Source organism: Mycetomoellerius zeteki, unplaced genomic scaffold (genome assembly GCF_001594055.1).
Source record: "Mycetomoellerius zeteki isolate Tzet28-1 unplaced genomic scaffold, Tzet1.0 scaffold124, whole genome shotgun sequence".
Taxonomy (NCBI): domain Eukaryota; kingdom Metazoa; phylum Arthropoda; class Insecta; order Hymenoptera; family Formicidae; genus Mycetomoellerius; species Mycetomoellerius zeteki.
Genome location: NW_017256169.1, coordinates 992804 through 1008962, shown reverse-complemented (window position 1 = coordinate 1008962; position 16159 = coordinate 992804). Strand labels below are relative to the sequence as shown.

General features: G+C 34.2%; 3 protein-coding genes across 8 annotated transcripts; 1 reads left to right on the top strand and 2 right to left on the bottom strand.

Moving 5' to 3' along the window:
• Positions 1 to 1796: 1796 nt before the first annotated feature.
• On the bottom strand, positions 1797 to 2823 carry LOC108731314 (uncharacterized). 2 transcript variants are annotated; one of them, XM_018461579.1, is made up of 4 exons: positions 2571 to 2823; positions 2170 to 2356; positions 1943 to 2094; positions 1797 to 1870 (listed from the first exon to the last, which is right to left on the bottom strand). In XM_018461579.1, exons 1-4 carry the CDS (start codon positions 2696 to 2698, stop codon positions 1825 to 1827), a joined length of 513 nt encoding a protein of 170 aa, XP_018317081.1. In that variant the 5' UTR covers positions 2699 to 2823; the 3' UTR covers positions 1797 to 1824. The 2 variants fall into 2 exon arrangements, with proteins under 2 accessions (XP_018317081.1, XP_018317082.1); XM_018461580.1 differs by having other exon boundaries at positions 2170 to 2360; positions 2575 to 2823.
• Positions 2824 to 3293: 470 nt separating this feature from the next.
• Positions 3294 to 6013, top strand: LOC108731308 (UPF0160 protein MYG1, mitochondrial). 5 transcript variants are annotated; one of them, XM_018461568.1, is made up of 6 exons: positions 3294 to 3565; positions 3638 to 3999; positions 4387 to 4482; positions 4776 to 5012; positions 5094 to 5295; positions 5375 to 6013. In XM_018461568.1, exons 2-6 carry the CDS (start codon positions 3776 to 3778, stop codon positions 5720 to 5722), a joined length of 1107 nt encoding a protein of 368 aa, XP_018317070.1. In that variant the 5' UTR covers positions 3294 to 3565; positions 3638 to 3775; the 3' UTR covers positions 5723 to 6013. The 5 variants fall into 5 exon arrangements, with proteins under 5 accessions (XP_018317070.1, XP_018317073.1, XP_018317069.1 ...); XM_018461571.1 differs by having other exon boundaries at positions 3294 to 3702; positions 3793 to 3999; XM_018461567.1 differs by having other exon boundaries at positions 3294 to 3702; positions 3775 to 3999.
• Positions 6014 to 7635: 1622 nt separating this feature from the next.
• On the bottom strand, positions 7636 to 15864 carry LOC108731299 (uncharacterized). Its single transcript, XM_018461554.1, has 6 exons — positions 15817 to 15864; positions 14993 to 15289; positions 14279 to 14471; positions 9031 to 9257; positions 8258 to 8539; positions 7636 to 7974 (listed from the first exon to the last, which is right to left on the bottom strand). The coding sequence occupies exons 1-6, from the start codon at positions 15826 to 15828 to the stop codon at positions 7795 to 7797; spliced, it is 1191 nt and encodes a 396-aa protein (XP_018317056.1). The 5' UTR covers positions 15829 to 15864; the 3' UTR covers positions 7636 to 7794.
• Between the last annotated feature and the right edge of the window lie 295 nt (positions 15865 to 16159).

Genomic DNA, 16159 nt, shown 5'->3' with positions numbered 1-16159 from the left:
CTTCTGTTAATTTTGTAGAAAATTAATCGAATGTTGTCAATAATTTTTTTTTATATTATCTTATAATAAAACTAACGGAGAAAAATGTAAAGAGTCACAACTAATAATTTTATAATATTTACAAGACAATTTTCATCTGTCACATTAAAAATAAGCTGCATCACAGAAGCAATAACAGTAATTCATATAAGACTTTGTTACTTGACAAATTAATTTGAGTGATATTTATGCTCAAACGAATCAGTTAATATATTTTTATAGATTTTATATGTTAAGATGTATAAATAATATTGCTTTATCTAATTATAAATGTTTGATAGCGGGATATGATACTTTTTTCATTACAATTAATATGAGTATAAACAATATAGTCTTATTTCATTATACAGGGTTTCTCAAAAGTGTGGTAATTTGTTTCTCTTTAAAATTCTGTGTGCAGACATGAGAGAATGTCGCAGCTGCAATTCACATCAATTTAATTTGTGATATTAATACACTGGGCAGCGTTTTTTCACAGAGTATCCCTGAATATCCCTACTGGTTATACGATAGTGTGGAGTGTGGTGCATAGGGTTGACCACGCTTTCTTCTTCTTTACGTTAATTGAAGAGAAGATTGCAATAGCAAGATGACGCTGAAAATTCGTAATGAAGAATCACGACTGCAACAGATCCTTTCAAAATCTAATCTCGCCTGTGGTCTTGGGAGAAGACCAATCGAAGAAAAATTTCTAAATTCCTATTTAACTTAAAAAAACTATTTTTTCACTTTGCGTATTAATAAATTAAAATAGCTCTCGTGTATTGTGGTCGTTGACTAGCACTCGCGCTAAAGAAATATTTTTTTGAAATATCGGAACACGTGTTTCGTTTTCAGATATCTTCGTTTTTACAAAAATTATATTATAAGGTTTTCACACTTTTGGGAAACTATATACAGACGTACTTAATTCAAATAGTAAATGAGAAAAATTACATCTTACGTATATTTTATAAAATATAAGTAGTTTCTATATACGTCTCTATATACTTTATATATATCTTGTATGCGTTTTATATACTACGAGAAATTGCACTCTTTTTTCTAGATATTAAAATAAACATAAAATGCAAAACTATTTTATATAAAAAATATACTAGGAAATTTTAGAAGAATTAAAGATTTTTTGAAGTTTGTTATATTCTCAACTAAGATTTTTAAATTAAACATTTTTTAATGAGTTCAGAAGATTTCATATAAAAATCTTCGACTGATTGTGATTTACAACTAAAAGTAAGAGAAGCGAGAATCATAATCTACTTAGATGTACTGTGTGTAAAATATAAAAAATCCTAAGTTACAATTGCCACTCGCATTAAATAAAAAAAAATGAACAACGTTATTCCTTACTTTTAAATTTAAGAATTTTTTAAATATATTATTTATATTTTGTTACATACTAATGAAACATCAATATTTAAGACACCTACAGGATAAGACAAACAAAACTTTTTTTTTAGCATAGATTTGTACTTTATTTTTCATTTTGTAAATTCTTATTGCAGAATAATGATATTTAAAATATATTTGTAACAATTTTCTTTTTACATATAAAATAATGTTTGAATATTAATAAAGTAAATAAAAATTATGTATAACTTAAAATATTTTATATCTTAATATTATTTACATAGAAATTATAATTACTAGGTTCTTCGTATATTTAATAATCTCCATAAAGATATTATATAATTTATATGCACAAAGTTATGATTAATAATATTAAAATAAAAATCAATTTACGTAAAAGGTTAAAAGGCGTAAAAATATCTTTCTTTTTGACAGTTATCGATAGCAATTAAGGCACATGATTTGTTCGTCACAGTTATATCTGAAATGAGACAATACATATAGTTACGCACATATTAAACTTTTATAAAGGCACACATAGCTAATAACTTACATAGGTAGAGAGCAGTTATGACAAAACAATTCTGAGCAATTGGCGCACACAGACTGACAGGAGGAACACAACGCCTGATCACAGTAATAACACGCGCTTACTGTAGACCGATCTATCAACCGGTAGCACCCGCAGAGGTCTACCCGAATATCCTGGAAGAAAAACAAAGTCACAAAGATGTAAGACATATAAGATGATCCAAGTGCCAATATAGTTCCGCAACCTACATTGACAACTCTGTCACTAGTTTTCAACTGCAATTTGTCAGTCAACAGCATCTGTTTCATACTGGACATAGATCTGAATTTACAAGGTGACGGACATGGTAAAGATAGGTCTACAGAATCCACTTGCCCTGACGTGTTTAATTTATGGGAAAGTGCCTTCGCACCTGCTTTAAGCAAACTCAAAGTCCTATCTGGAAGTATACACAAAGTCAAATGTAAAGATTCATTCACATTGAATTGACATACTGTTTCAACTAAGTTCCTTCTTCTTTTTTATAAAAGTAAAGGAAGCTAGTATGCCAATCAATACGATCGGCTTCAGTGGTTCAGTTTAAGTCTTAAAGCTCAACGAGCTTTAAGATTTAAAAAATAGCATACATCTCACAAAGCGAGCTTAATACCTACTATAGACATCTCTCATCCGTTGGTCACTTGATACACCGTTATCCACCTGCTTTTCTCCTACATGCATTTTCATCTGTGGCAACAGATGACAGTCCCCTTCGAAAGGACAAGTACGTTTTGGCATTTTCAAAATCAGCTTAAAACGAACTAAAATAACATAGCGGTAGCACACTACAAACTTGAAACTGGCAACGACAAGGAACTATTGCATCAAGTTGAATCGTCTTGCTACAAGGCCAGTCACTTGCACCATTCTGTAAGTACATTGAAAGTTATTATATAAGAACAATAATACAAGCAACTTGACTAATATCCAATGTAACTACAGTTGTAGTAAAACATTGCACTCTCACAAGAAAAATGACACAATTCGAAAATTTGAAAATTTACTATTAGTTCTTAATTCTAATATCTATTATTGTAACAATTGCCACTTTACACAAAAATATCAAACAATTCAATTCTTTATGTTGCATCTGCAAATTTGGATTGTTCTTATTAAAATATACTTAGTATCTTTCATTCTTTTTTATTCGACTTATTTTAGTTCCTTAAAATTATATATATTAATGTCTTTAATAAAAATAAATGAATTTTACAGACACAGTGTTAGTAATTATAGATTTTGATATCTTCGGAAAGTTAAACGTACTTTAAATTTTAAATACGTTTAAATACATTAAGATTACATTTAAAACACATTTCTTTTTTCGCTTTGAAAGATTGAGAACTATACTTCTTAGGATTATAATGTTATACTGATGGGATATGGAAATATAATAGGAGAACGTGAATAATTAAACTGAAGGAGCACGTGAATTGATAAACTTCGTTTCGCGTGGGAAATTATAAACCACGTAGTTGAATAACTCTCACTTAACCTAAAAATATTAGCAATCAACAAGTTATGTATGTCGTCCTATTGGACTCAAATTCGATTTGTATTAACCAATCGCCGGTAGGGAAAAGATTTTGGATTCAAAAAGATGAAGTATACATGTATTTCTATAAAACGTATAGTCAGCGATATATGCATCACTGAACACATAACCTCAATTTAGAGGTTACCTTGGATTACTTCCACATGTAAAGAGGTTTCCGGCGGAATTCACGTTTCGTTAGGATCTGGTGAGAATTCGTAAGATTGATAGTAATATTACATATTTACTTGATATAACTTCAGGTCGCGTAATTTAGCAGTATGATCCGAGTTTTCAGTCGATTACAAAGAAACGCGCGTTCCGGCGAATTCTCCAAATTTTTCACGTGGCGGGAAACGTGCCTATTCGATTTCACTCTCAGAACGATGTCGAGCAAGTCAACCGTCAGGATCGGTACGCACGACGGGACTTTTCATTGCGATGAGGTCCTCGCCTGTGCGCTCCTGAAACTACTGCCACAGTACAAGGATGCTTCTATAGTGAGGTAACTATTACAAAGCTAAAACTGAAACCCTACTGTTTTATCAATGTAGATCAATTTTAATCTTGGTTTAACTTACTTTTTGTCTTTTTTTAGTTCTAAGGAGTAAATTAAACCAAGATTACAGTTAATCTACATTGGTAGAGATATAGACACTAATAGCATAATTATTGATACAATATTGCCTAATACATTAGTTCAATATATCCTCAACATGTAACCAATATATAGCTGATAAATTGTTAATAAATTGCTAATAAATTTATCGAGTAATTAAATTGTATTGATAAAGTCGGCAAAGGGCATTAATTAAATGATTTATTATATTGAAATGAAATGAATAGGAAATATTGGGTTGCAGAATCCATGGATATTCCATTACATTTTTAGATCTCGAAGTCAGAATGTCTTGGATACTTGCGATATCGTGGTGGACGTCGGTGGAGAGTATGATCCATCAAAGCATCGTTATGACCATCACATGAGGTAAACTTAGCATACTTTTTAATTTACTCTTATTTTTCTAGATCAGTGAATCTATTGGACTTATTCAATTATATATCTTTATCAAACTATTCAATTTTTTTTATCTTACATTTGCAAAATATTAATTATATAGAAAATTGGATCTCAATAACTTTTTAACAGACAGCGACCGCAACTTGTAACCTGATGGAGGTCACTCAGGGTCATGACCTTGACAACATATATCAAGGTCAAGATCATCGGAGGTGGTTCCCCTAATCTTAACATTTACCTTTATTCTTTTCTCGTATCAGAGAATTCCAAGAATCGATGAGTACCGTTATGAAAAAACCAGGATATGATTGGACAATAAGACTAAGCAGTGCTGGACTGATCTACTGCCATTTCGGACATGAGATATTAAGGAGTATACTTTCAGATATAACAGAGGATAGAATCATCGATGAGATCTTTAAGAAGATTTACGACACTCTAATCAAGGAAATCGATGGTATAGATAACGGCATACCCATGTATGATGCTGAGCCATTGTAAGCAGACACTTAAACACTTATGGCATTACATTTGCATAACAGTCTTCTCCAAAATTATTGCACTTGCGTTTGTTTCAGATATCGAATAGTTACTGATTTAAGCGCGCGCGTAAGCAGACTGAATTCTCAGTGGAACAGTCAGAATGTGGATATCGAGAAACAATTTGAGAAAGCTATGGCTTTGGTTCTGGAAGAATTTTTGGAATTTGTACAATACTCGAAAAACGTATGGTTACCAGCAAGAGATCTCGTGCGACGCGCTGTGGAGAGTCGATTTGAAGTAAGGAGAACTCTTCCTCTATCTGTCCTTTTGCTTTAGATATTCTGATTGTCATATAAATTTAAAATATTTCCGTAAGGTCGATCCGAGCGGAGAGATAATAGTGTTGTCGCAAGCAGTACCATGGAAGGAACATTTGTTTCAACTGGAGAAGGATATGAACGTGTCGCCGTCAATAAAGTATGCCATTTTTGAGGCTGATAACGCTTATCGGGTTCAATGTATGCCGGTAGCGTTAGGAAGTTTCGTGTGCAGGATGTTTTTGCCGGCAGCGTGGGGCGGTTTGCGCGCTGATGCCCTTGTGGAAGCCTGTGGAATTGAAGGCGCCATATTCGTGCACTCGGTTCGGTTCATCGGCGGTCATAAAACCAAGGACGGCGCGGTGGCCATGGCGCGGAAAGCGCTCGAAATCGGGAAGGCCGAGTAATGTGCAGAATGACGGTGTCTGGACCATTAATCTTTTTTTAGAATTTTTATGATGTGGTTATTGAACATTTTTTTAGAAAACAATTTAAATTAATTTCCCCTCAACCGGCAATGTGGGACTTTGAAGAAACAGTCGATTTTTTATATGAATTTTGGTAGATAAATTTAAATCTGTATAGTATTTTTCACTGAAGAAACTAGTGCAGCACTGGGTGCAATTGTATCGTTCCACTATGAAAATCAGTTTACATATTTTCAGTGTTTAATGTTCCACTGACAAAACTGGTGCAAAAAAGCACCATTGCACTGAATTAAACCTTTTCTCTCTTTTTAAAGATGTGGAAATCGATTCAAATTGAAATTCAGGTTGTGTTCGTGCTTTAAAGTATAACATCATTCTAATTAACGATATTGTTTTTTAACGATTTTGTTTCATACAACGATATTGTTTTTAATTTTGGCGTGTCTAATAATAGCTAGCTACGTAAATGATATTAAAATTTTAATGTTTAAAAATCTTGAAGTTTTTAAAAACTTAAGTAAATAAATCAGAATATTATTGTAAAATAAACAATTTAGCTCTGTGTAATTATATATATCTCCGCTCGTAGGGTACGTAGAAAAAAATAAAAGCACTTATACAATCCGAGTGATAGCTATCGATTGAGCGTATATAGAACTTGATCAGTTCAGCCGTTATTGAGATCTGATAATCTCAATCTGCCGCAGCTCGCCGGCTCGCGTAAAGGAACACGGCAATGTCTCGCGCCATAACCTTGCGTTTGTCTTAGCGCCGAGGCACTACCGTGTCTCCAGATTTTTGCTATTAGGTTATAAAATGGACAATAGAGAGAATAATGTAATTTGTTTCCCTGAACTACAACTAAACCAGCATTATTATTGCACTCAAGTTTTCATCGAAACCTGGCACAGCGCTGGTGCTGCACGAGGTTTTCCAGTGGAAAACGCTTACAAAATAATTAAAATACAACTTGACTTCTATGATAGTAAAAACTCGTTGTTAAAGCTTTCATAAGTATGCAAAAATTTTTTTAGATTTTTATATAGTCTGAAACCATATAACCCTTGCGGTGTATCAAATACAAAACGATACCTCATTGGTACAAATCTGGGTATCTTGAAATCGTCTATTTTTTTTACCTACTCTTAAAATGATTTAAAAAATCTTTAAAATGATTTGAAAATTTTTAAAAAATTGGGTGCATATCAATCATATACGCCAATTGCGCACAACCCAATCACAGAGCTAGAAAAAAAATTAAAAAAAACTCCCTACGTAGAAGTCGCTGTGATTGGCAGTGAACAATTGCAAGTGAACCACTCCCTAAAAATTCACGAACATACTTTCAACTTTCTAGAACAAATATTTAAATAATTATGATATGTGAATTTGGACCGATGAGAATAAATTTAATTAAATAACAGAAAGTCTATATTTAATCAAAGCGGATTTTAGTGCTTAAATATTTCTGTATGAACTTGTGTACACATCTAATTTTACAAACCATGCGCCGAAATCTTTTTAAAGAATGTTTAAATTTTATTTTGATAAATAATAAAATGTAGTATACAATTTAATTCGTCGAACTTACGAGAAATTTGCACGAACAGGAATCGATCGGACACGAAATACCCAGGATAGTATCGTAAAAAATGAAAATGTGTTTAAAGACTCAGATTGCTGACGGAAGGTGCAAAATTATATATCGTGACGAAGAGTTTAACTCGTTTGTGTACATTTTGTTGTATTTAAAGACTCATTATTCTATTTATTTCTGATTATTTAACACTCATTAGATCACAATATAAGAAAATTATATTATCTTTTGAATTGTGTATCAAGTGCTTCCGAATTTAATTTATTTAATAAGAACGAATCCAAACCGCATACAATTCTTAAAAATGGCTTATTTATTATCAAAGTTTCCTCACATCAGATCCATATAAAACATGGTAAAAACATGGCACAGTGTCTCCGTACATACTTTCACGATTGGGAAGAGAGATAGCTTGATTTTATCAATACGCAATTTCCAATGGTTACTTAATTCATTAAACAGCGTTTCGGGCTGCTGCAGCATGTGCGGCCAAATGTGCTGCCTTAGCCTGGGCCACTTCAGGGGTGTCGATTACCCTGCCATCAGGTCCAAGTGGAGCGTAAGCATAGAATGCAGGCGACGTGGCGTATGCTAGTGCACCGTATGGTATCAGCCCGATCGTCTTGGCAGCCTCCTGTGGGAATAAATATTTAATTAAATCGTCGACATAACATTGCGACGCGAAGGAATCACAAAAGATGAATTAACGTTACCAAAAAATCTCAGAAGTAAAATGATATGGAATAAAATGATCGGATCGCGATTACATCTGAATACATATATCATTTCTATACCATAGATAAACGTTGCCTCAGCGGCTTTCGACGTTTAATAATAATGAGCGATACTATGTTGAATATCGGTCACGAATAGCTGTCGCCGTTTGCGCAACCATTTCTAAACCAAGAGTGTCATACTTGGGCGTGAGCAGCGAGATGGGCAGCCTTGGCCTGGGCGACCTCAGGTGTGTCTATCACCCGGCCATCCGCGCCGATGGGAGCGCCGTACGCAATCGCAGATGCATAAAGGGCGGGCCATCCGTAACCGGACCATCCATAACCGGGCCATCCGTAACCGATCGTGTTCCTGGCGGCCTCATAAGCCTGGGTGGCGAGATGCGCCGCTTTCGCTTGCGCTACCTCCGGCGTGTCCAAGACTGGTGTTGCCGTCGCGATGGCACAGAATGCGAATAGAACAATCTGTAAAATAAATGCACGAATAAATCCTGTGCATAATTATTCTAAATATTTGCAAAATATCTGGCCCCAAAATTGAAGTAACTTAACTACGGAAAAAATTAATGACGAAGAATATATTAGCTCCAATTAAACTTATAACTAATAAATAGATATTGTATCAGTTGACAATAATCATGTTGATTCATGGAGTAGACCATTGGATAAAATTTTCGCCCGTAAGATTAACTTTCGAAAGCCCGCCGTCAATCGATGGTACTCACAAGAGCCCTCATGTTTTATCAACGTGACGAAGCGCTGCTGGATGATTACCAGGACTCGCCCTAAAGTATGGACTGCTATGTCGTACTGTGTCGAGGCTCGTATCCCCTTTTATATATGTGAATCCTGGTAGGGAGTCGTCAACCCGTAGGGGGGGACCACACCCTGTGTCATGCCTCAAAGATCTGACATTGACATTACGTTAATGAGTCTCTGCCACCGTCTGAATCTGCCTGGGAAGGGATACACCTCTCCTCAGATGTGGATGCATCACCGAGGTCAGTCTCGTACAGTCTTCCGACTTCGTTGGCCGGCTCTTTCACGCTCATCATCGTCGTCAAGAGCGACCGCCAAGGGCCTGGCGGCGGATCCAACAGGAAGTCCGGCGTGGTTCGCCGCACGAAGGGTCGATTACTTTTTGCTTGATGAATTGCGTGGAAAGTGACTCCGGCCATGAAACCTTATTTATTATCGCGAAAATGATGGATAATGAGCGTTCCTTTCATGGACGTGTAACCGCAAGGTGCAAGACTATCATCATCCCGTACGCGCACGTGAATTTATATAACGTACTAAGTGAAGCTTAACTAATGAGCGCTGTAATTAACATCAAGACAAATATGTTAGTTTTTCCATGCTGAATCTTGCATATAATTTAATTAGTAACAGTAGGTAATACATATTTTTTATAATACATATTTTAAAGGAACACGTAAGTCCTTGAAACCTAACTTAGTTTTGCTATTAGTTTTATTTTCTTTAAGAATTGCAACATTTGAAATTATAGTTAGTATAAATATAGTACGATGATGGTATTACATAAATAAAACAAACTGTGAAACAAAATTATTCCAAATCATCACACTATTTGAAAACTAGAAAAATGTCCTAAACTTAACAAGACCCATATGATGTTCTAGTTACAAGTTAATGATAAGCTTCATTCTATTTTTATCACTCATTATTTGTGAAAAGGAGACAGAATGAAGCTTATAATGCGTGAGTATCCAAACTGGATGCAGCCTTAATCTTGATCAATAAATTCTGCTATGCAATCTCTTCATTGCATCTGTTTAAAAGTATAATAAAAGGTGTAAAAGTGTGATATTGAACACTTATAATCGCATTTGTCAGTGCCTTATTGACAGATCCCTATATTTATCCGCGAGAAAAATCTTCGATAAAAAAGTAAAATCAACAAGGTTGCGTACCGCCAGCGGAGGATCCCCGTTCACTGCGTTAAGACAACTATACCATGACTTCCCGATACTGTCAGGTGCGGCCGATCAATGGCCGTCCTTGCCGATATCAAAGCTGCCGAAAGGTGGAGGGACAAGACGCAATTAAAATGTATGAGGTGCGACGTAGAAAAAGAGCGCGAAATGAAGGTCGGCCGCGCGTCCTCGAAATCGAGAACTTTTCCTGGATGAGATCGGGACGGGTCGCTTTTTGACGAGCGACGTCCGATATGTATCGGCAGGTGCAAGTACGTCTTTTTGCTCGATTGAAAATTCCACTTCCTCAAGGTCTCACTTCCTGACGAAACCCTCTTTGTGCTGGTCTCGTGCAGATCGCTTCGACCGCTCGATGTTTAAGAATCGGTAATATCTCGCGGGAGAAAATTATCAAGCATTTTGCGAATTTGCTCAGAAACGATAGCTTCTTCAGATAGAAATTATGTACTAGAAAATATATACTACCAGTACTGAAAATCTATAGTGCACGTAACGTAAACTATAGATTTTCAGTACTGGCAGTAAATTTTGGAACACAGCCTCAAACACATTAATTTTCTAGAATCTTTTAGAGAGAGAAAATATTTTCTAGAAACCGTTCAGAATTTTATTCAAGGAAACTTGTAGTTGCGGAAGGACGATTTGAAAGCAGAACTACTTTTTAATATTTATTTAAGCGATTCGCATCTGTTACATTTATTAAAATGAAATGTAGTAAATTCATAACGTTCGCTTTTGTAAGCGTTACGTTAATTCATTATACGCGCCGCGCCAACGTAATATCGTTGAGCAACACGACCGAGTTGTAAGATACATTTGCACATAATGGCGAAATGTTAACCTTATTACTTTGTACTTATATACATAAATGTGGTGAATTAACACAATTGATTAATTAGTAAAATCGCTCTAAATAGTTTAATAAATGATTAATGAAAGATCGTATTATTAAAAATAACTTATAAACAACGCATTGAAAAAAATAGTTGTTTTTATCACAATTTAACAATTTATAGTCATTTTCAGTGTCAAGTATACAATTACAGTTGTTTTGACCATGAAAATTATAGTTGCTTCAACTGAAAAATTATAATCATCACAACTGATATGCATTTATTTACGACTCTATGACCCCTATTCTGTAATTCTTATCGATAGTGTCGATGTTATTATATTGTTACACAGGTTTTATACATGATAAAAAACAATTAAGAATTACAAAATATAGGGTTAAAAGTTACAGAATAGAGGCGTAAAAATCATGAAAACGATTAATTATTTCTTTACATTTTCTACACATTTTTTAGTTATTATTACCATGTAAATAGTAAGCAAATAAGATTAAAAAATAGTCATTTATAATTGCAATTGCATTTGCTACATAAAAATGGTTTACTTTATTTACCATCCTTATCTCGATATTTTATTATGATTCATACAATTATTGTTTCATATTTATAACTATAAAAATATGAGGTTATTATCACATTATAGCAGTATAGTAAAATGTACGTATCAAAATTGTGCAAACGCATTTTATTCTATGAATGAGTTGTAGTGTGTTGTGTTCTAGATTCTAATATCTGATGGAAAGTGCTGCTTCAAGCGATGAAAAATAAGGTATGTGTGTGTGGCGATGCCACATTTTCACTTGCATTTTTGTTGGCACTTACAATGCTTTGAATTTAAATTAAAAATTTTTGTAATGACTAAGTCTTTAGTTATTACGATAATTTTTTGTAAAAAAAAAAGTTAACCTTTTGAAGCAGTGGTTTTCAAGAAAACACGTTTTCCCTTTTTCTTGAACAATTTAAAAAATGGCAATATTCTACTTTTGGTACATCTCGTATGCAGAGTATCGACATATGATTTCGTAACGAGTAACGCATGACCGCTGTTCGGAACGTTGCGTTGTTAATTACTCTTTAAATGCGTGCGAATAAGAATTTTCACTTGTTTTCACCATTTCAAAATTGGACGAGAAATTTTCTTGGTATTCGTGTGGGCGTTTTATTAACGCATAGATATGCAACGACGTGACTGTCATGGGGAACAAAAGCCCTTTTCCTCGGAATTCAAGATAATCTCGGCACGCCTGGCAACCCTATTGTTTATTAGCATAGGCACACATACGGCTATGGCCATAATCGAGCCAGGCATGGCCTTAAATACCCATTAAACGACGTCTGCAATTAGCTTGCTAACTTGTTGTTTTCCTTCGAACTCAGGCGTGTGTGGGCCGACTCATCAATTTCGTAGCGCGATTCCTATAAGTACCGATTAGGTGAATCGAGCGGTTATTACGATAAACTCGATTCCTTGCTAAGATAATTACACGCGTAATTATATAAGATACTTTGAGATTCGCGCGTGGAAAATTGCTATGGAAAATTGCTTTATTATGAGGAAATCGACTTTCAAAATTGACGAAAGAGAAGTGAAAATAAGAGAAAGCCAGCTATATCCCATCAAATTAAATGTAAATATATGTAACGTGAATGCAAATAGGCGTTGCAATGTAAATAGACATTGAAAGGAAACACGCAAAAAAGGAACAAAAAAGATAACTATCAAAGATTTAATGAAATGGAGATTAAGGTTTTTCATTAATCATAAAATATTCAAAATTAGCGTTTCTTTATGAGCTGAGAGGGATTTGTCGATATCGCAAATGATGTCAACGTGATATCGACGTAAAATATGAAAACCAATAGTTCAAGGAATGTCGGAGTCGTCGTGTGAAATGTTGCAAGCCTTGAATTGAATTCGACTGCGACGTATTCGGAATGGGAGCTCAGGACGTGGTTAAGTGACCGAATCAATCATTCCTCGGATTTATTCGCAAATGCAAAAAGATGACGAGGTATGCCGCCAGCCAGCTTGCGAGGCCGCAGGCGGATGTTGACAGGTATGCTTGTTGCATACATCGTTCGATATGATGTTGTTTATAGCGTGCCGTACCAAGATATATCTCTTTAAATCTCGTCTTTTCTTCTTGCGTCTATAAATTATAATCGCGCCGATGTTTCATCGCTTAAAAAGCTATATCCTGTCTAATATATATATTTTATTTAAGTTATAACAATATATTATAACAATTATTATCTTACATAATATTATAGTTAAACATGATCTTCTGTAGTCAAGGTATAGCAATAATTTAAGATTTGATTATTATAACATAAAGTATACGTATACAAACACACACACAAACGCACAGTTACACATACTAGAATATATCTCTTTAAATAGAGTTCTTCCTTCTAATGTTTACAAATTATAAATTATAATACAGGACCAATCACTTAAAAAGTTACGTTCTATTCGATATTCTTTATTCTATTTATGTTAGCAAACATAATCTTACATCGTGATGAAACACGATCTTTCATAGTAAAGATATAATATCAATATTATGTACGATAAAGTTATTATGATATTAATATTTGATTATTACAGCATGCTGCACCAAAATATATCCCTTTCAATTGCACCTTTCTTTTTAACGTTTATAAATTATAACATAAAATCGATCACTAAAATGTTATATTCTGTTCGATCCCATTTAAGTTAGAAATCATAATCTTACATCGTAATAAAATATATGATTTTTCGTAATCGAGATAGTTGCAATGTTACATGCAATAATATGTATTATGATATTAGATTATTATAACGTAAGGTATCGAAATATATATCTCTTTTAAATCGCACTCTTTCTTCTATGTATTTATAAATTGTAATACAGAATCAATCATTTAAAACATTACATTCTGTTCGACATTCTATCTAAGTTTTAGCAATTATGATCCTATATATTGTAATTAAACATCATAATCTTCTGTAGTCAAGAATTCAGTAGAAACAGAGCAGTATTGGGAGCATACTGTTGTAATAAAATAGGAAATCAGGAAATAACAGCGGAATACTTTATATTTCTTACAGGCTAAAATGCGTCTTAGATAACGATTCGATGCGTGCATCTTACGGTTCAGCCTGAAAGCCGATGATGCAAGGTGCATATCATTTACAATGTATCACGAAACTTGAAAACGCATTGTATAACAAACTATCATCCATATGAAATTAAGGAACGCTTTTTCCAATTGCGCAACTTTGTGGCAACGCCAATTTCATAATTTTGTCGCGTCGATTTTGAACGCGTCGTCATTATTTAATCGCAAAAGTGACAACTCGACGGTCACGTTGACGCGTTCCTTTAATCAAAATCAGTAATCATTGTAACCATTAATCTCTCTGTTGTCATGAGACAGGGGGCTTGATGAGTCACCGTCATAATAGCCGTCATGACTGTAAACCGGTGGCTTGTAAATCTGCGAATGATCATGCGCGACAGGTGTCGAGGAAGCTATATGGTTGTAAGCCGCCAGATGCGCGGCTTTTGCTCGGGCCACTTCCGGCGTGTCTATTACGCGACCCTGAAAATAAAAGGGATAATGAGAAATGGAGAGCAATGATGTTCTTGCGTCTGGCTTTCCTCCCCGACGTTATTAAACTATCTTCAAATCAATTATTGTAATTTCCACTATGTGCAAAATATAAAGTTCATTTTTAAAAGTTTACAAAAATTTCAAGCATGTAACTATCGTTAATAGTAATATCTTTATTGCTGTTATGGTATAAAATCTGGAATTAACAAGTTGCGTGTTCTTTAAATTCTTTGGAATCTCATCCGAAGAGTGAAAATTGAGTCAGTCTTGAAAAAAAGTGCCTCAATTTTCAATTTTTAAGAGTGAGATTTACTTAAAAATTTCAGAGAGTAAAATAATTATTATATTTTGTTATTATTAAATTATAGTTCATATCTTTAAGAATTCGAGAGAATTGATCAAAATTGAACACATTTTTAGAAATTATTTCTGCATTATCAAATCACGGAGTATTATTGCATCGAACTCCTCAATTGTTCGACTGACAATGAATAGGATAAAAATCTTACGTCATGATCTAACGGGGCTAGCGGCCCATGATATCCGTATCCGCTATGATACATTTGATGATCAACTGATACGGGGTTTGCATATCCGTGATAGCCCTGATTTTCCGTGTAGGAAGCCACGCTATGCGGAACCTTCGCGACAGCTTCCGCTACGGCAGCTAGATGCGCCGCTTTGGCATGTGCTACTTCCGGCGTGTCCATGACCCTGCCATCATGGCCTATGGGCGCCGGTGGTCCGTAGTACTGGTAATGCGTTGGCATAGCCAAAGTTATGGCAATGGTGATGATTAAGAAAATCTATGAACACAAAGACGAATAAAAACGGCACTCCTCAACGTTAATATTTTAGGAAAATTAATCTTCGGAAGAGGGGAAATATTTTATCGTTTTGCGATTCTCATATTAAATTTTATCGCAATCCTGATAGTTTATCTTTTAATCATTAATGATAAGAATGATAATGTAAAGTTTTCAATAATCTACTTATTTTGAGCATTAAAAATATTAACAACAAATTAATACTTAAAATTAGTGATTAATCATTAATCGATTTAATACTTACACTATTAATACTTATAAAGCTATGGCACACAAAAAAACTTAAACAATAAGACGCAAGCAATTAGCAAATTAACATTTTGGATTTGCAACTGTTTACGTTATTGTGTCACGTTTCTGTTGTGATTGGCCGATTCACTTACTGCTTACATCTTACTATTTTACGTTTTTTGTGTTCCCCCCATAGCTGTAACAGTATTAAATTTTTCAAGGGATTTTTTTTTGTTAACTGTTAAAAATAATTGTAATCCAATCAAGTTACTTACCAAAGACTTCATTGTTACGTTCAATCCTGAATGGAAGTGTCACCGTTTTATAACTATCGAGAGCAAAATGCTCGGTTTATATACAAACGGTGATTTAATCTTACCTAACAGTATCACCCCACCAATGATAGATATTCGGTTAATATTCGTACAACTGATTGCTCGATTTTTGCTAAAGTGACAAAATACATTTCTCAGCGGTGTGAGACTATGTTACAAGAAAAAATGATGTATTAACATCAATGAAATTAAAAATAATTTTGTTAATTCAATAACAGTATTAATTAAACTCAATAACAGTATTAATTAAACAAACACATCAGATCCTTATTTTAATAAAATA